The 21,760-nt window shown below is 30.6% G+C and overlaps 1 protein-coding gene across 6 annotated transcripts in view; it reads left to right on the top strand.

Annotated features, from left to right (window-relative positions):
• The window catches only part of LOC143068625 (tyrosine-protein kinase Fyn-like), a 60,406-nt gene extending 42,188 nt beyond the window's left edge, over positions 1–18,218 (top strand). For 5 of the 6 annotated variants that reach the window (XM_076242832.1, XM_076242833.1, XM_076242837.1 and 2 more), the window contains 8 exons: positions 2,044–2,458; positions 6,192–6,295; positions 7,015–7,185; positions 8,552–8,716; positions 9,936–10,195; positions 11,396–11,549; positions 12,226–12,357; positions 13,361–18,218. In XM_076242832.1, the coding sequence (XP_076098947.1) occupies positions 2,044–2,458; positions 6,192–6,295; positions 7,015–7,185; positions 8,552–8,716; positions 9,936–10,195; positions 11,396–11,549; positions 12,226–12,357; positions 13,361–13,536 (1,577 nt within the window). In that variant the 3' untranslated portion in view covers positions 13,537–18,218. Of the gene's footprint in view, positions 1–1,317; positions 1,880–2,043; positions 2,459–6,191; positions 6,296–7,014; positions 7,186–8,551; positions 8,717–9,935; positions 10,196–11,395; positions 11,550–12,225; positions 12,358–13,360 lie in introns of those variants that run through there. The other variant, XM_076242836.1, reaches the window with a different exon arrangement.
• Positions 18,219–21,760: the final 3,542 nt, after the last annotated feature.

Raw genomic sequence — 21,760 nt, 5'->3', positions numbered from 1 at the left:
ATAATATTTTTTCATCTTAACTTTTGGTACAAAACTTTTGGTCTTGTAAAATCAAAGTCAACTTTTAATAACTTCTTCTGAATGTGTTCAAAATATACTAAGGCTAAGAAAGAAAAAAATGGACCTAATGAACTCAGCAGTCATCTATCTATCCAAACCTACACAGTGCAGCAAAGGCTTTGAACTGTCAGATTTCCTTTTTTCTGCAGCTCTTTAAAAAGTATTAAGTGGTAAATTGTACATGCAGGTGGTAGACTGTTGACATTTTCTATTATCTCTTATTGTGCAAAATTATCAATGAGCAAAACAGATGTTTAAACGGAGCTGATTGTTGTCCCTATAGTAAGGGAAAAAATAGCCGTGGTTTTTACCTTTGTAATTTTGTTTGCAAAAGAGAGGAAAAGACCAATTTGAACGTTATTGTTGTAAAATCAGAAAGTAAATGTTGAATGTTGACTCTGGTCTGTTTGGTGGGATGATAAATTGTTTGCAAATTAGCCCATTAAAGTTGCATGTAAACACCGCTGTGGGATTTGTGAAAGTTTTTATTATACAGGAAATTGATTTGATATGCAATTTCCATGGATGATTATATAGGACAGGCTGTATGGTTTTGATTGTTTGTGTAAACACTGAACTTTAGTTGTATGATAAATAGTCCTACATTCGAAGATTATATTCTGCTTAAAGAGAGGAATTGATTCTAGCTTTGCATTAAATAAAAGTTACTTTTGACAGCTAGATGCCAGTTTTGAGAGAGTGTTGGAAAAAAAATTGTTCAAAAAAGTTCAATTGTTAGTGACATGGTTCAAGGAACTCTGGTTTTTATCACAAAAAGGTTGCATTTGCAGAGAGTTGAGATGATTAAAATACAGTTATTTGGTTTCATTGATTGTTGGGTTGTTGTCACATTGATGAACACACTTCGTCACCCTTATTCATAGTAATTGAAAAGTTTACCGACCTCAAAAACGTTTTGATAAAATAATGATAGTAATAATGGTTATTTTATAACCTTTAGACACACACTATAATTTGTCCACATAATATATACATGTCTGTTCTTAGATTTATTGTGGTCTTTCATCCCCAAGTTAATAGTTAGAAGGGGCTTCAGGACTATTCATAAATAATATTGCGGTTTTGAAGTACTCTTTGGTGTAAACAGTAAGGGCATATATAGTACTACGAACAAAAAATATGGAGGTTCACCCATAGGCATATGGCTATAAAAATTTCCCATGTTTAAATCATTTTGTGAACTCTTAATACTGTAGCATGTTTGTTACTTCTTGCTTGTTTATGACACAGAAGTGATCCCGTTTTAATCTTTCATTAAGCTGGAGGAAATATGTATTGTTTTGAAATATTCTGAGCACAAACTATGATGTTAGAATATGCTTATGGTTGGAAAATCACACAGCAAATAAATGAAAAAGCTGTTTAAAATAAGGGAAAACATAAAAATCTTTCAAAAATTGTAAACTTTTCAAATTACATATTATAGAAAATGCATACAGATATTTTTTGCTGTAGATACATTATGAATGAACAATACTTGATAATACACTGCCAATTTCCTCAAGTATGTAAAAACCACATCTTATTCTTCAAGATGTTTTATCCTCCCAAATTATGAATTGTTCAGGAAAGATACAAGTGGAATTTGATGGTTTGCCATGTGAAAAATGTTTAGTATTTTGAGAGCTATTAATTTTATGTTAGGTACATGCATCGTAAATAATTCTTTGCTTAATTTCGTATTTTAAATTACGGTGATAATATTAGTTTGCCTTGCCAAATACATGTAGGTTAAGATATAAAATTCAAGGACATTGGTTTCGGTAGATGATGATGCTGTCAGCCCAGGATGGGCAAGGTAAATAGATAGTTTTTGAAAATGCAAACTTTTTGCTTTTTGCAACCAGTTAATAAGAATTGTCATGGTTTTAATATAATTACATTTATATGCTACTGTACATCTAAGTGAAGATATCTTAATAGTTAAATTTTCTTGTAAGAAGTTTGTATTATATTTTTCAGAATGGCTAACCATGGCCCGGCACACAAATCGAAGTAGCTTGAGAGAAAAACTACAAGAGGAATTTCTGTCCTGTAAGATATGCTTAGAACCATTTATTAGACCAAAGGCATTACCGTGTTTGCACAGTTTCTGTGAAGCATGCCTCAAAGACTATGTTCGTAGACATCCAGGTGAGCGACCAGGACATTTTCCGTGCCCTATGTGTAGAAAAGACACAAAGATTCCCGCAGGTGGGATTAACGACTTTCAGGATAATTTTGTTCTCCTAAGTTTAAGTGACACTCTTGAAGAGGATGATGTGGAAACATGGAACTTAAATCATTCGGGAAGTTTTAACCAAGGGACTACCCACTTTTCACCTCCAAAGCCATTGGCACCTTTGACGCCACAAGAACAATATCTTAGAACATATGAGTAAGTTTATTATGATGCCTTTAATTATAGTTTTGTTTTGTCTAACAAACAAAAATATGTATGTGTTAATCAGTTCTCTTGCAAGTGGCATGGTCAGTTGTTGTAGTTTTATGAAGAGCTGACCTAACCGTTGAGTTGCAACAAAAACATATTAGTTGGAGGTGATGTTTAACTAAGGTAAGGTAAAATCACTTGAAGCAGAAAATAAGTTGACACTTGTATGAGTTTGGGTGAAACAAATTGTATCAAAAAGACCAATCAGATATTTTTGCAGCATCAGAGACAAATGTGTCACAATAATTTTTCTTGTTGTACTTAGCATGCTAAGTATTTATTTGTATTGCTCCATTGGAAGTTCAGAGAGGTACAGTTTATGAAATAAGGAGGAGTAATATCACTTTGTCTTTCTGTCTCAGAAAGTGTCAAACAAATTGGGTCAGGCTAACAACTTTTGAGAGTTTTAGGTGTAAAAGTGATACTTCATGTCCTTGGTACATATATATTGATGTAACCTAAAAACGCCTTGATGGCCTGCAAATGAGGTCAGGTAATCTGTTGAGTTGAAGGGTAAAAAACTTAGGTTGGTAACCTTTTATATTTTTTTTGTACTCATTTGTATTTGAAAAGCTAAAGTGGTCACGCCGGCAGTGTCAGGCATGCTTTAAATGTAATTAATAATACTCGAAATCATTGTTGAGCCCAAGTAGAATGTTCCAGAGGATATTTTGCAAGTATGCAAAAAGGTATATACATTTTTATAAATGAAAATTCTTGTAGGCCCCTGTAAAGTATGTTCAGATATTGATTATACTTGTTTTGTTCACGTTCCACTATGATTTGTTTAAAGTAAAATACTTTTTTATCAGAATATTAACTCTAGACTAGGATGGTCACCATTGTCACACACAAACTTTCAAATTTACAAGAAACGTTACAAGATTACAAGACATCATATAGTGAGATCTATAACATATGTGTTAAGATCTAGAGTGGTTGAAAGCTTATAAGACAGTTAGACTATCAATAAATACTTTTTTAATTGGAGTGAAGATGAACAACAGTTATTTCGGCCCACATCATGTAATATTTTAAAGGGATTATTATCATTAATCAAAGGGTATATATGTTTAAAGTGACAGAAATACTGAACAGTGACTATTATGTATTATTGTGTCACCTTAAAGTATCCAGTCGGGCAATACATTCAGATTACCTCTGTCATTGTGGTGTCAAAGTTTGCTAATCTTCAACTTTCTTGAAAAGGGCCTGTAAAATACGATAATTATCAAATTAAAATCAACTCTTTCTTATAATAAAAGATTAAGGTAATTCTCTTCTCTTTTAATAGTCCCAAATAAATTTTTTTACATTGATAAGAAATGCTGCTTCCTGTTGATCAAACAATCGGCTGCGGTACATAGATGTTGTTAATGGAAAGAGGAACAGGTGCCCTTTCCTTTACATAGTGTACTTATTACCTTTCCTTGTAGCTGATTAACATTCCGATCTTTATCTCTGCACAGGTGTAGGTACATGTTAATAAACAGGTAAAGGAATTTCATTGATTTCAATAAAGAATAAAAGTCACACATGGTTTTATTAATGTATTAATATTTCACTTTGATTAGGTCTTGATTTGAATGGTGCGTGTTTTATTAAAATTGTGTTGATGATCTGTGCTCTTGTAAGAAGTCATCAAATTCAAATTTAAAATCATTAAAATGAGTAACTTAGTACTTGCAGTTGGTACAAGCCTAACAAGGACACAGTCTTTTATCCCACTGTGTACAGATTAATAACAAGTATACTAATAAAATTTTTTTTTTTAAATGTGTGACAAAACAGACCTTAGGCAAACTGTTCATGTTAAAAAAGTGACATGAGGAAAAATGACTGTAAACAACAAATCTAATTACCCTTACATCAAAGCTGTTACTTATAAACATTCATTTTAAGGCTGCTACATGTATATATTTCTGTTTACCTGAAAAAGTACAGAAAACTTCCATAGCTTTACAGCATACTGTTCAAAAGAGAGTTCTAAGAGTTCTGTGACATGGTATATAGCTTTATTACATTGGTTGCAATGAATTACATTGATTTCCCAGTTAAATAAAAACCGATAATTTCACATGTGAAATAAACGTGGTTATTTCACTCTCTGACGTCATACAACAATAGGCGTTGTCAAGACGTCGATGGATAACGTCGGATCAAAACAAATTGTCAATGCGTAGGAAAAAGATATAGTTCCTTACATTTTCTACATTAATTTCATAAAAAAAAGCCATTTGCCAATGTAATAAGAAGAATAACTAATCACCGTATTTGAATATCAAAAATAAGACAACTTGTGGCCGAACGCCGCTATGGATTAAACTCATGCTGCGCACTCGTTTAATCCATGCGTCGTTCGGTCACGCGTTGTCTTATTTTTGATATTCAAATACGGCGATTAGTTATACTATAAGTCTTCTTAGAAAACAAACGATATTTACACAAGTCCTTTTTCCCAGTGGCTCTAAGTTCTGAAAATCATTATAGAACATGTCAGTTCAACAAGCAGTGTTAGTTTGGAAGTGGATATTGACCCATTCAGTACGACTTTTTTATTGCAAAGTTTAAAACTTCAAATTTTAGTTTGTAATTTTCATTGATTGTGTTAACTGAATAAGCATGTTGAGTTTGTCTTTTGGTTGTTTCTGTCACTAGGTTGCTGTCTTATTGAGCCTTGTTTCCTTTTCGTTATATTTCATATTTGGATGAACTGTAATTTCTCCTGTCAGAGGTTACTGTCTCATTGAGGCGCATCTCATTTTATTATATTTCATTTATGATCTAAAAACTTAATTTCCTGTCAGAATTTAGAAAATTGATTAATACTGATAGGAGGATGATTATTCACTAGTTATACAACATCTCTCACCTTTTTCTAATGGCTTGGCAAAGTCTTACAGAGTTTTGTTGAATTGATAAAATGTTTGGCACACTTTAAATCAAGGAAAACATTTTGGCACTCTCTCACTGATGAGGGGATTGTTGCCAGCAGCCGATGATCTTTAAGATTTTCTTGAGTGGTAGCTATAGGAAAACTTGAATTTCGTCCAGAAGAAATAAATTGAATTACAACGGGTGTTTGTTTACATTGAGAGTTGTACGTACCACACATCTTGGTTTTAAATTGATGTCTTGTACTGTTCTTCAGCATTTAATCTTTGTGTTTTACGGTTTACAAGAAATGGTTTTAAAAGTTTAAACTGTCACATTTGTCTGTTTTATTTCATAATTCCCTATTTATCAATTTCAAAGATTATGAAAAACCCCAGAAACTAAGAGAAAAATAAGTCTAAAGATTATTCTATGCAGGAAGAAATATAAGATTTGCATTGAGTATATACCTGAATGTCAAATAAAAATGTAAAAATAACAAAAGATGGCTGTGACAAAAAATATCCTCTATTAATAGATAGACAGATGGGATTTAGGTAAAACATAACACTTCTACCAAGCATCTTTAATCTTTATTTATTCTTTAAGTAACTTGAGCTCTTACAAAGAAAATCTTAAAAAGATACCTATGCAAAAAAAAAATAATTGTATGCATGCTTTCTATTTCTAGCTCAGAATTTTTTAGATATTTTTCTAGTAGACATGCATATATTCATTTAATGAAAATAAAAGTATGATTTAGATATGATGTTTTTGTTAAAGAATCTCTATATTTTCATTTCAGTTGGTATTTTGGCAAAGTGAGCCGGCATGCTTCAGAAGAATGGTTGTTATCACCAGGTTATCCTAAAGGTACATTCCTTATTAGACAGGGAGAAGCTGCTCCAGGTAAGAGGTTTTAATAGACAGGCTGAGAAGAATTATATTCATCTTTGCATATTTTTCGTATTTCTTTGGTATTATGTATTGATTCTTCGATGATTGTAAATTCAGTATAAGCATTACAAACTAAAATAAATCTGTTTGTACTCTGTAAACACTACATGAAAAATTACATCACAAAATAGAAAGATTATACATTTGTAGTTTATCTTCAAGAATTGTGAATAATTTTGACAAATCGTCCTTTTCAGTTTCTACTTACTGAATATTTTTAGCTTTATCAGAATGTCCCTTATATACACACAGATGAATAGATTCCTTTCCATATCAATATGAATATGGACTTTTGACGATATGGGAATCTTTTGATGTTAACCAGGAAAATATAGAAAAGTCCAAGATTTTGATACTTCTGATGTAGGAAAGCAACCAGGCTGATATGGGGTTTTTACCCAGGAAACTTTCAAAATGTCATTTGTTTCTGTTTAAAATCATATACTCAAGGCGACTTGGTCATATATACATGAATTGTATCATTTTCTAGAAAAATTATAGTCCATACAAAAAAGTACTAACATCAGGCAGTACATGTATTATGAAGATCTCACTTTTGCATGACATACTATTTCTGTGGGGAAATTATACTGTGCTTTTATTGCAAAAATACGAATTTTCATGTTTCAAATTTCAATGAAAATGAATGTAATTTTACTTTTTCTTTTCAGACACATATACTTTATCTGTAAGAGACTGTGATGAACTTAGAGGCTATTTAGTCAAACATTATAAAATTCATAAAGAAACCAATAATGATGGCTTACCTTGTATAGAATATTATTATATTACTCCAAAACGACGGTTCCGGTCCTTACAAGATTTAGTCACAAATTATTCAGGTAAGAATTGATCATATATGGTAAAAAGGATCATATATTTTGCAACAGATTTATAAGTAAGAAGAAAATATTACAAAAAGGTGCCATCATTTAAAAAAAAAGAAACAAAATCTACGGTGAGAGCAATGAAAACAAACACAAACAAAGAAGACAACTTACATACATGATACTGGACAATATTTGATTGTAGATATTCATTTGTCTGTAATAAAGAAAAAAAAATATCAATAGTAATGTTTCATAAATGTGGAAAACAGACTGGCACTCCAGCTTACTCCACCATTTATATCTGGCCATGAGGTAGTTGAAAGTGGTATTAAGCAACAAAAATCAAATTAAATCTTAACATTTACAATCTAAAATTTTGATTATTTGATGGATATACATAATACATGAGAGGTTGTTCAAACTTTTTATCACTTATTTCATTCTTAATGAACTACAAGCATTAGAATTGCTTCATCAATCACTGCTTACAAGAGATGATTTGAGAAAAATAGAAATGACTAGACATTTGCACTTGAAAATGCCATCATTCATCCATTGAAATCCTTGAAAATTTCATAAAGTACAAAGAGTAATGGGGGCCATGGTTATTATATAGATTATTGTTAATTAATGAAATATCAGTTTATATTGTCAGCCTAAAAGGGAAATTAAGGGAGTATTTAAAAAATGGTCATCTGCTCCTGTTGACTGGTACCTGTCAGCTTACATCAAACTGGTACCTGGCAAACTACATCATTGCTGTTTATTTGGTAACCAGGTTAATGATCTCACATGACCTGAATTATGGATGCTTATGAAGTGCTCTGTACATTAATAATGTAATTATGGAGAGATGTCTAAGGGTTAAAGAGAGGGTGGAAAGGAATTCCGTAAAATGGGGCTCCAAATGGGAGGTTGTAAACCAAACTATTATGATATTGAAAAATAGTTCAGCTTCAGTCTCATTCTTTTAAAGTTCTTTGATTGAATTACTGTTGCAACTTCAAATTTATCAGATACACATGTTTTATTATAACAAATATTAAAAAGAAAAATCACTGTTTGCTGTTTCAACCCTTCATTATACATGGAAGAAACACAAATAGTTGTGGTTTTCAAATAACTAAAGATTAAGGAGAATTGAGGATGGTGTTGAAACTAGATATTTTAAAACCAACCACAAGGGGTAATTTTGCTTAGAATTGATAAACATTTCCTTTGCAAAATTATGTGTATTCTAATTTTGATCTTGTACATGTATCTGCATAGAATTGAGACAGATATTTTTGAAATTTGAAAGCTTGTGAATACTTAATATATTTTTTTCAAGAAGTAAATAAGACTATACATGCTATAAGTGTACATTCTTTCATTACAGAGTCACCTGATGGGTTGTGCTGCAAATTATTACAAGCTTGTTTAAAGCCAAGATCATTATTGTGGGCATTTGAACGAGGAAACCCTGATGAGTTCCACACAGAAAGGGAGTCTATAGTTCTTATTAAGAAACTCGGCAGTGGGCAGTTTGCTGAGGTCTGGTTAGGTAAGATAATATGATTGAAACCATTAGAAAAAATGGTCTATATAGCAAAATTTGAAGTAGTTAAAGGATGAAGCACATTGATAAAAATGTCTAAACAATAAACTTTGTAACCTCTTTCAACTGGTTGATCAAATATATTTATATAAAAGGAAAAGAAAATATAGGGTGTATATCTATCCATGCAATAGACCAGAAAAAGCACACCAAAACACACAAAAAGCAAAGGAACAGCACTATGTTTTGCAGTACTTCATCTCAAAGTCACAATCAAGCCTTCAACACAGAGTAAAAACTCTCATCTCATTGCAAGTTTGCAGAAACAGCTGAAATTTATCTAAAGTTTAGGGCCCAGCTCAAAATCTAGGAACCATTGGGCGAATTGGCTTCCTTTAAGTTTTGTCCCTGATTAATTCAGAAATTTGCGATGTTTTTATTATTGGGAAAAATGTGACAGGGTGATAATTCTAATAGTTTAGACTTGCATTTAGAAATTTTTTATATGAATAAAACAGAATGTTTGTCGATATTGCAAACAATAAAATCATGTTGCAGTCCAAAATGACAAAACCACAATAATGAATGCATGCAATTATTTCTGAATTTACAGTTTATACCTGTGAACCCATTTGAACCAGGAAATACTAAGATTTTGACTGGACCAAATTACCAGAAATCTGCCATAGAATTTTATCTGGCAATGTTTCAAAAACTATATGATGCAAGTTCAAAAATCCTAATTTATAAATTTCAAGTTATCTCTTGGTAGATAACTGTGATTTTAGATGGAAACTGCAACAACTTTGATTGCATGTCAAAACAATATAAGAGTGAAAAACAGACAGTCTAAATTAGTGTATATTAACTTTAAATCTATATTTTTTGCAAGATCTTTGATTGTATGTCAAACATTAAAAACGAAAGAAAAACAATGTTGCTTATCTTGAAAGTGCAGACAATCTAAATTAGTGTATATTAACTTTAAATCTATAATATTTGCAAGATCTTTGATTGTATGGCAAACATTAAAAATGAAAGAAAAACAATGTTGCTTATCTTGAAAGTGCAGACAGTCTAAATTAGTGTATATTAACTTTAAATCTATAATTTTTGCAAGAACATTGATTGTATGTCAAACATTAAAAAAGAATGAAAATGTTTCTTATCTTGAAAGTGCAGACAGTCGAAATTAGTGTATATTTACTTTCTTTAATTTTTACAGGTTCATGGCATGGTTCTCGACAAGTGGCTGTTAAAATTCAGAAGAGGGATGCTGTAACGACGTCTGCATTCTTGGATGAAAGTCAAATTTTAAAACAATTACAGCATATAAATGTGATAAAACTTTTAGCAGTGTCTAGTGAAACTGAACCAATTTATATATTAACCGAATATATGCCAAATGGACGATTATCAATGTATTTACGGGAGGGAAAGGGGAAAGATTTGTCAGTGACACAGTTGTTGTGGATTGCTGCACAGGTATTATATTATCTATTAAGTTTTAAGTTATTTAAAATGTTATCAATTATTAACAAATTGTTGAAGCTAACAACAAGAAAGTCATGGATTATTGCTGTTCTTCATCTCATCTGTTGTTGGAAGATTTTATCAATGTTCTAAATAGCTTTCACTTTCAGCAAGATCAAGACTATCCATGCATAGATTCAACTTGAGTTTTACACTTCCAGTTTTTATATCAGAATATTTGGAAGTCATGTTTTTTTCAAGTTTTCCTACCTTAAGATGGTACCTAACACTACAGGGAGATAACTCTGTAAAGTCAGCTAAACGTTTTAATTACGTTGTGTTGGAAAAGGAATATTAAGCTTCTCAATGATCAAAATTGGTGTTTGACAAATTGCTATATAACCAGTGTAATTTTTCTGACAAAACGGTTGGTTCAAAATTTTTAAAATTTTTATATTTTTGTTAAAGTGTCAAAGTAAATACTTTGACAAAATTTTATGAAAATTAAACAAGCCATATTAATTTTAGTGAAAGTGTTGGGTACCACCACCTTAAACAGGCAATTTGCACTTTACATATAACAATCTACTATAGTATGGAAAGTTAGAAGTTTAAAGAACACATACAAATAACATATATATATATAAATAAGGAGATGCGGTATGATTTCAAATAAGACAACTAACCACCAAAATTCAAATGAAGCGGATTTCAGTAATTATATGCAACTGTAAGGCTTTAAACAATGAGAAAAACGGATACTGTATGGTCTGCTATAAGAGACCCTGACATGAAAAATATGAAACAATTCAAGTGAGAAAACTAATGGCCTAAATTATAACAAAACAGATTACAAAAAACAAATATGACAAATGGACCAACAACAACCATTGAACTTCAGGCTCCTGACTTTGAACAGGCGCATAAAGGATGTGGTGGGGGCAACAATTTTTGTGAGCTCTTAACCCTCCCAAAAATGGCTTTTGAGTTAAGTTAAGCACTGCATTCTAAAAATTTGGTAGATACACATAAAATACAATATAAAATATAATTAAAAAAAATGGAACAGGACAACAATACCTAAATCTGTTGTGTTATTTTAGTATGGAATGATTAGAAACCTGAACATTTGTATTCATTACTTTATAATATAAAGAACCCAATATAAAACTGGAAAAAAGGAAATTAATTAACAATTTTGTGTATTTGCAGATTGCTGAGGGCATGTGTTACATGGAAAAAGAAAAATTTGTACATCGGAACCTTGGGGCAAGAAATATACTTGTTGGGGAGGGTAATAATGTAAAAATAGCAGGTCTTGGAATGACCAAAGTTGTTGATGATCCTGATTTTAATTTCAGAAGAGGTAGGTCCAAGATTCTCAATCTATTTCATTAGATGTTTTGTTATATTGAAATTATAGAGCAGACTTAACTTTATTTACTAAATGTTTTTGAACTTCATCAAAACTCAAAAGTCAATTACATAAGTGTTATTTATAAGATAAAATATAAGAGTTTTTTATTAGGTAATGGTTTTAATTTTTTTAATTTTCATATTCTTAAATTGTACTAACTAAATCTTTTCTCTTGATGTTGCACTGATTATACTTCATAAGGGGAAGTTATATTGAAAACATATTTATTTTACCAGCAATTTTTATATGCACTCTTCAAAGAAAACTATACCCCATGAGTATTACTATCTAATAAATAAGAAAAAAAATAGGTGTATGTGAGATTTTTGTTGTTGATGCTTAAAGCAGAAAACTTGGGTTTTTAAATTCCCGATTTATTCCTGCTCCAATACTATGTAGTCATTCGAACCATACTTTTCATACATTACAACATTATATTTATATAACACTGTCAATTAATTGAAAGAAAATTAAAAGTGATGCTTCAATAAAAAAAGGATGTCGGTTTTCAAATGCAACTTCTTTTCTCAAAATTTCAATTGTACAAGGAAGAGTTGTAATTTAGAGACTTGAGACTTTACTCAAAGAATCCATGCTATTTCATGATTCTCACTTAACTTTGTAGGACTAAAGATGGCAATCAAGTGGATGGCACCAGAAGTACTACTGTGTAACAAATACAGCACCAAGGCAGATATATGGTCATATGGAATTGTACTCATAGAAATCTTCACCTATGGAAAGGAACCTTATGAAGGTAAAAACATTGATCAAATGTAAAGAAAGATAACTCCTGCCATCATAGATTTTGCATTGTGCAGTTGGTTCTTTTTGACATACTCATATTTTTGCTGAGTATGGAATTGCCTCTTGGAAAATAGAAAGTTATATTTGATGGAAAATTAAATTTTCACTGTAGGATTTGTGATTGAATTTCAACCACCTTGACTGTCCATCCATTTATTCAACAAATACAGGTTTCACTCTTTTTTTCTCAGAAACTACAATTACAAAATGTCTTCATTGTTGAAAAAAATTTGAAGACTGCAAATGGGAAGGAAGGACACACATTGTAAGTCTACACCTCAGGCCTTGTTAAATTGCATTTTAGAAGGGAAAATGGATACACATCTATATACACTGGATTTATCGCACAAATATATGGACAGGCAAAAATTAATTAATGTATATGGAACAATTTAAATAAACCAACCTATGAACAAATAGCATATGTATACAGGCAAATAAACATTTCACATTGTTGCAGATATAGATGCACACAAATTGATAAATGGTATTAAAAAATCTAAGTAGGAGAGGTCTTTTCTCCTTGTGATTCTGAAGTTGTGTAGCGCTTAGGTGAAGTTTGAAACGGGCAATTTTGAAGAATTTAAATACTTGGTAGGATAAAAAAAACAACACCAACCTTATAATTCCATTTTGTTGTTACCTTTGTCCTGATCTAGAAATGTTGTTCTCGTGTCTGTATGTATGGTAATTCAAGAAATCTAGATAACTTTTGGTTATCTCCCCTTAATTATAAACTTCTAAAGCATTTCAACCAAATAATATATTGAAATACCAGAACAGGAAAAGAAATCAGATCGTATATTCATGCACTGCAATACATTCTAAACTTAGATTAAACATGAGTGTGTATTTGTTTATTATTATGTTATATTTTTTTAATCATTCATATATTTGGAGGTAAAATTGATGTTTTTTTGTAACTAAATATATATTTTTCTTTAATATTGTAGGTATGGGATCAAAGGAAGCATTTGAATTAGTGCAGAAAGGTTATAGAATACCGAAACCAGAGGTTTGTCCGCGAGAGGTTTACGATGTTATATTATCATGTTGGAATTGTAATCCTCCTCCACGACCTTCATTTGACTTCTTAAACACATTTTTACACGACTATCAGCCGACATGACATAGGACTCTATTAATTGGTTGATACTTATTAGTGTTTGGCAGATTCATGCCGAAATCTATTTTATGTGTTCAAAATACATACAGGCAGGGTAAATAGCCAGGAATACTGCCACAAATGTGAATATATTGAGCTATTCAAGACAGTGCTGTTGGGATGGATTCAGAGAGCCATAACTGTTATTTGTTATTGGTTGTAGATGTTCGGTTAGATATGTGCTTATTTGGTGCAAAACGATACCAGTGTGGGAAGAATGACAACTGTAGTTGGTACACATGAACTTTTTTAGAATGAAATGTATTGTTTTTTCTAATTTCTTCTATCTGTCTTCTTCATTAGATCAATAATCGATCCTGTCTTTTATGAGATGCTCTTAAGTTTTAATAGACATCTTCATGTCAATTACATGATGCAAAACTTTCATTCAGTTATGCATGCTGTCGTAAAAAACCACCAAACAGTTAGATAGATAAATACATTTAAGTGATGTAAAAGTTTAGTATTAAAATATCAAATCATGATTTATCATATGGAAAATTTTTGTTATTAAAATAATTTCAGCAAATTTGAGCTGTGTAATATAGGAAATACATCGGGATGCCTTATTAATGCAACACCTATACCAGAGTTTGTGATTTTATGGTAAATTTTTCTTAACCCACATTAACTTATGAAACTTGAAGGTTAGTCCATTTGTATCATCCACCTCTCTCAGTCATGGGGTTGTTTTGAAATAAAGGTTGTAAATAAACTTTTTTTATGTTTCCATAGCATGGGCATTGAAAAAAGCGTTGTAAAAATTGATTTTACTTTTGTCTGCTAATGGATAGTATTAATTAATAAAATGATTTTCAAAAGTCCTATTTAACATGATAAAAGACAAATGTTTTCCGTTGGTATTATTAATTATTTAATACATGTGCAATGTATAGATGCTTAAACAATTGTAAGTGATAGAGAATATTCAACAGGCAGCAAAACTATTAATATAATGGAATATGTGTTTAATATATACAAGTGCTGTTAATTTTTCTTTGGATGATTTTTTTTTTTATTTGTATTACATGTATCTGATTTTTTGGTTTATCCATATTTTTCTCTCGGATCTGTTTGTTTTATTTTTATGTATGTTTATGGCATAAGAAAAGCTGTTTAATTATTTACTGACTTTTTGATCATGAATGCAGTAACGCTAAAAATAAAAATCAATTTTTGTATCTTTGCATGAGGGCTATTTTGTAAATCATATTATTGGGGGGGTCAAAAGGCAAAGCCAATACATTTTTCTGGTAGTTGAAACTTTGCTGACCATATAAATCAGTTAGAAATTGCAAGATGGTTGAATAAAAAAAAAAATAGCCTTTTGACCGCTCAATTTATTTTTTCTAAATAAGCCCTGAAATAAATTTTATTTGAGTTGACGAATCATGTGTATTAAATTAAAGCATTACATGCATTTGATGTTGACACTAATATTGGTACATTTGTATATTTATTAATGACAATACAAACAGTCAATTTAAGACAAATTATCTCTTGGTCTTATCAATCTAAGTGTGCAATGTAAAGATTCAAAACAGTAAATTGTATAAGCTCATGCAGCTATAAATAGACTATCACAAGGGACACCAGTGTTTGAATTTATGAAATGACTTATCAATTAAGGGTAAGGTAAACTTTAGCTTGTAAATAATAGATCAAAATTGAATGCACGTAAAGGACCATAGTTCAGTTTTGTTTGAAATAAGAATAATAAAACAACCCATTAAGAGCATAAAACATTAGATTTCTGAATTATGAAGCATTTGGGATTTTTAAAATTTCCATTTGATTCTAGAAAAGTTTTCCCTGGTCTGAAGTCCATTGATAACTTAGGCAAAACCTATATATTATATTGCATTGTACTTAAGTCTAGATCTACAAAGTATATTTTATGATTGTTTATACTGTCTCGTTTAAAACATTAGAGGCAAGTTTTTTTGTTCTATTTCATTAATATTTTATTCTTCTCATAAACAATATTTTCTTGAAATGTACAATCTTTGAAGTTTGTAGATGCAGGATCATTAAAGAAAAATATTCAAATTGTAAATTCAAATTCTGTTTGAGATGATATTGTTACATTTTTCTTGTCTTTGCTTGAGATCTATCTTAAAGTTTTGAATTATGAGGGTAGGGCAGTTATTTTACACGATTTTATTATCATGATAATAATTGCAAAATAAACCACTCAAGTAAAATTTCTACTATACAACAAAAGGGTTGAATTATAGATGCTCTTGAAAAAGTTATGTTTGGGCTTTAAAGGTATTACTTACATATAAATTTTTAAAGGTGTATTTCGTCGGGACCATACTTTTAAATTAATTATATGTTCCCCTGAAGAGCCCATTGTCTCTCATTCACAAACAATTGTTGTTTTAAAATAAACAAGGAATAGATTTAACAAAAATAATGAATTAAATATTAGAAATGTTTTATGGCATAATTCAACATTATATTATGTAATTTTTCTGTATTGTAATTGTAGATTTCATTCTAAAAATTAGTAATCTAACAATGCAGTTCTTCGAAATGATATGATACACAGGTTTCATATTCAGAATACTTTTCATTGTTTTGAAATTTATTGTATCATTAGCGCTTGTATTACCTGTTTTCAAGGTTAAAAAATTTGATGTACATATTTAATATGTAATTAATTATTTTTGTCTGTACATTTCATGTACATATCATTTGTATATCTTTGTAAGAATTTGTAAGTAAAATGTTTTCTTTAGTCAAATTTTATGAATAGATTTTATAGAACTGTTTTGTAAAAAAAAATCTTTAATGAATTAAATCTCTTTTCCTTTCTGCCAAATATACATTCTAGCAGGCTAACTTCTATTTTTTCATTGTCCATACATGTGTAATGTTTTTTTTTTGTATCTCAGAATATGAAAAGTTAGTACACAATTTAAATCTAAACATCTGAGCCGGATATACGGTTTTGAAATATTGATAGAAAATTTTGTAGGTTTTTTTAAAATTTTTGAACCTTTTTATACACAAAATATATTGTTTTGTGTTTGAATAAATTACCAAAATATTTATAGAAATGCATCTCTTTAAAAAACTTTTAGGCCTCAGTCCATAAATGTTTCTTTCTAACAAAAAACCTGTTTAATGAATGTATAATGTTATGTCTGTAAAAGTGCTACTACATTTGTGACAGGTTGTCATAGTGCAAGTTAATTGTTACAAGTTGAAATGTGTCGTCTGCTTTTGATAAAATACATTTTCTACAGCAATCTCAACATATATATGTTTTTTTGTACAACTTTATAACATTTTAGGCCAGTTTTCATTTCATTTATATGTTATTTACAAATCATTTTGGCATTATATGTCTCATTATATGATCGAAACATAAATCACTGACAAATTTATATTCTTTTTGTGTATGGGCATTTTTTATAAAAACAAGTTCTCATTTTGAAAATGGGAAGTTCTTTTATTATGATTAATAATAATGAAATTGCTGAATGAAAAGAATTGGAAGGATAGATATGACATATTTTTTTATTCTACTGATTTTAGTATTAAATAATATAATATGGTACTAACATTTTCTCATTTGGATGGGAAAACAAAATATCACTTACTCACTTTTTTTTATTATTAAAAATTGAACAAATAAAAGAGAAAATCAAAAAAATGATTTTGGTCTTCCAAGCAAAAAGTGATTCAAAATTCAAAAGTGAGCACCTAAGCAAATCAAATTAAAAAAAAATGTTTCCTAAATAGATTTGTTCAACCTTTAAATAGATCATTCATAAAATTACATTTTTTTAACGGACCTCAGTTTGTTCATTATTACACCACAATGTATATTTTTCATAAAAATGTATTTATAACTGCGATAAAAATTAAAGGTTTCAGTATTAGTGCTTTAATTGTATGAAATCATGTCCATCTGCAAAAGAGTCCAAAAATACAATGCATGTCTTTTTGAGGATTTGTAATCAAATTAAGTAGCTTGAGCTCTTTTCAACCAATAAATCAATCAATAATTGATGTAAGGTATGCTGAAATGTTCATGACTTATAAGTATTTTTTTGGAGAAAAGGAATTCTGGTGTTTGCTGACTAAAATACCATAATTTGATGATCATTTACAAATTTGATAAGTAATTGCTAGTGTTTTAATAATTTTTTAGTACAAGATCAAATTTGTAAAAGAGAGAGAGCAAAAATAGTTTTCAGCTACCAAAAACAGTTATGAGAAATTAAAATTGTTCTTTAACATTTTTGTAATTGATATCAATTTTATATTGAATGAAATATAGATTTTGAAAATAATGATTGATACAACTTCTAAAGAAAGAATCAGATTCCTTACAATGAATCATACATGGTATTTTTGAACTAATTTTATCATCATATTCATATTTTCCAAAGCTGTGTATAATCTTTACAAGGTTGTAAATTATGATTATTAGTTGTACGACGTATAATTTTTTGAGCTTTTGTTTTTGTTGACAGTTATGACATCATTGATGCACGGTGATCTATGACATCACTGATGCACGGTGATCTATGACATCACTGATGCACGGTGATCTTCTGTTGTTGCTGTTTACTTGTTTTTTTTTGGTGCCCTTTTGTGACAAAAAGAGCAATAAATATCAAATATAAAAATTGTTTGTTTATACTTAAATTATTTAGAATTCTGGTTTTCATGATAGAGACTTCAATTTATGCATACATGGGACCAAGAGAAGGCACTTCAAAATCATACTTATAAGTAGGTGTCAAATATGCTTTTGTATTTTGAAAATGCAGGTGAAGTTCTAAAATTGCCTCTAGGTTGTTCATATAAAAAAGAAGATGTGGTATGATTTCCAATATGACATCTTCCCACAAGAGACCAAATGACACAGAAATTAACAGCTATAGGTAACCATGCGGCATTCAACAATGAGCAAAGCCTCTATAGCACAGTCAGCTATATATAAAGATCCAGAAATAACAAATGTAAAACAATTCAAACGAGAAAAGTAACAGCCTAATCAATGTACAAAAAAATAAACAAAAAACAAATATGTAAGACAGCAACAATTGACAAACACAGAATTACAGGCTCCTGACTTAGGACAGACACATACATACAGAATATGGCGGGGTTAAACATGTTAGCGGGATCCCAAACCTCCCCTAACCAGGGACAGTGGTGTAACAGTACAATATAAGAACAAACTATATTAGTCAGTTGTAAAAGGCTCAACTCATCAGATAGATACAAATAGAAATGCATCTAACAAAAACATGGGGACTTGGCTTAGTACTTGAACATCCCAACAATAAAAAGACAATAAGTATAGATCTGAGGGTACTCCCAGTTACTGACAGATAGTTAAAAGCCAATAAAAACTTATGATGATAAAACAAAAATCATGCATCTAAGACTAAATTATCCATCACAACAAATGGACTTATTTGAAAGACATCATAAACAATAAAATGTTACCCCATTTTTAATGTTCCTTCTTTAGTTACCATATATTTTAATTGAATGACTCTAATAATAGGGGTACTAGTATTCCACATTCTGATGAATTTCATGATTTGTTGTTAGAAAAAAATTCCTTCCAGAATATTGATCTAGACAAAGGTTATAAATAATAGAGCTTGAAATATGCTGTAGTCTCAGTTTATTGCTGAAAGCTGTATGCTGACCTCTTATCATAAAATTGAGAATGGAAATGGAGAATTTGTCAAAGAGACAACAACCCGACCATAGAACAGACAACAGCAGAAGGTCACCAATGGGTCTCTAATGCAGCGAGAAACTCCCGCACACAGGCGTCCTTCAGCTGGCCCCTAAACAAATATGTATACTAGTTCAGTAATAATGGACGTCATACTAAACTCCAAATTATACATGATAAACTAAAATAAAAATTCATACAAGACTAACAAAGGCCAGAGGCTCCTGACTTGGGACAGGCGTAAAAATGCGTCGGGATTAAACATGTTTTTGAAATCTCAACCCTCCCCCTATACCTCTAGTCAATGTAGAAAAGTAAACGCATACCAATACTCACAGTAAAATTCAGTTCAAGAGAAGTCCGAGTCCGATGTCAGAATAGGTAACAAAAGAAAATAAACAAGACGACAATGATACATAAATAACAACAGACTACTGACATGCCAGCTCCAGACCTCAATTAAACTGATTGAAAGATTATGTCTTCATCATATGAATATCAGGCACACTCCCTCCCGCTAGTCTTTTTTCACCTTACCTTGACCTTATGTTTATGCTCCAATGGTGAAATTGTGTTTTCTGGATATCTAGTACTCAGTAACTAGTCTATACATGATATATCAACAATATTTTTATGTGACAGCATTACAAAGAGTTGAATGTCTGACACAATTTGCCATCTCTTGACGTAGTTTCACACTCCCACGAAAGACCCAGAATGCAAGGACATAGGGATTGGTATATCCTGTCCCTTTATTGTCTAGCCACAGTGCAAACTATATGTGTAAAGCTTTATATATTAGAAGGTATAATACTTATGTTTCATACATTGCATGCAGATGCCTTATGTAATATGGTTTATGTCTGTCATGTGTCCATTAGGTATATTGTATCCTCGTAAGGTCTACATGTCCGTCAGACGGGGTTCACCTGACCTCAACCTCATTTCATGGATCTGTGGATCGAGGTTTTATTTCATGATCAAGTCTGTATATATCAGATTGTGTATAGAAATTATTGTAAGGTGTACATGTCAGACTGGCAGGTTTCATCCTGCCTTGACCTCATTACCATGGTTCAATCGTCAATGTTAATTTGTAACGTATATGTGTGTGAAATAGCCTCAACCTTATTTTCATGCTCTGTTTGTCAAGTTTTTTCTTGATGATTAAGAATTCTCTTCTGCATCTAGGTATATTTTGGAAAGTACTCAACAGTTTTTGTCTCACCTGCAACGAATGTCAAAATAAGTGACGATGGAGGCTGCAATGTATACACTATTTGTATGAAGCTTTTTATTTCAGAATGTATGTATAATAAGACTTGCATGCTACTAACCGTGTGTTTCAAAGTTTCTGTCTGTCTTATGTTCATTGTCCTTGACCTCATTTCCACGGTTCATTGGTCTTATGTCAAGTTTTCCTGGAACAATCTTTTTCTTAAATACTGTAAGCAATAAGGTCAATATAGAAAGATTGTCAAGTGTACATGTATATCATTTGTTGTTCGTTCTTTATTTTGTAAATAAATCGTACGTGTTTATAGTTGAATTGATTGAATTCTTTTATAATTGTCATTTCGTGGTTCATATACAGTTGATAAATATACATTATACTAAATGCAGAACTGAAATTCTAACCTGTACAGAAAACCAAGGATATTAAGGTGCCGACTTAACAACATGCTTTATAATGATTTTAAGTAATATCCTTAATTGAAAAATATATATTTTACTTTTTAAATATTTATCATTTTTCAAAGGATTTAATGTCGATTTTCCAACAAAAGTACTAAATTATTGAAAAACATTATATTTAAACTTGTTTATTGGCAACACAGTTTTTTTTCTGATTCAATAGTTCTCCATCATTAAACATCACACATTTTATGTGCTTATATTTCCAGCACGTGTTCAATTCATACAAGGGACTATGGTGGCCGAGTGTCTAAGAAGATACTACTGCATAAAGATAAAAAAAAATATATAGATACTACTGCATAAAGATAAAAAAAAAAAAAAAAGAAGAAAAAGAAAAAAGAAGTAGATACTACTGCAATCACTAACCAGTCAACACTGAGGTTGTGAGTTCGAACCCCACTCGTGCGGTATTAAAACACAAAAATCAAACCAAATCAATTCAATTCATACAAATGCTGATCTTGATCGACTGCAAGACGAATCGTTTGATGCCGTCGTTTGCTTTCATTTCGTATATATATAAAACAAGCCATGTCGTATGAAAGCAACCGATGCTGTACAAATGCAACCCAAGCAAGCTTGTAGAAAAATTAGCTCCACCTTTCTTATAAATAAACACAATTTTTTTAACTTTGTACGTGTAATCCCTTCATTTCTTTGCTTTTAAACAAAGTAAATTTTATAGATTATTATCATTATATTTATGATATATAATTATATTTGAAATTTGCTAAATAATTTACGAGCTACTAGTATCTGCTTTAAAATCGACAT

Source organism: Mytilus galloprovincialis, chromosome 3 (assembly GCF_965363235.1).
Source record: "Mytilus galloprovincialis chromosome 3, xbMytGall1.hap1.1, whole genome shotgun sequence".
NCBI classification, from domain to species: Eukaryota; Metazoa; Mollusca; class Bivalvia; order Mytilida; family Mytilidae; genus Mytilus; species Mytilus galloprovincialis.
This window is presented reverse-complemented; position numbering and strand designations above follow the sequence as displayed.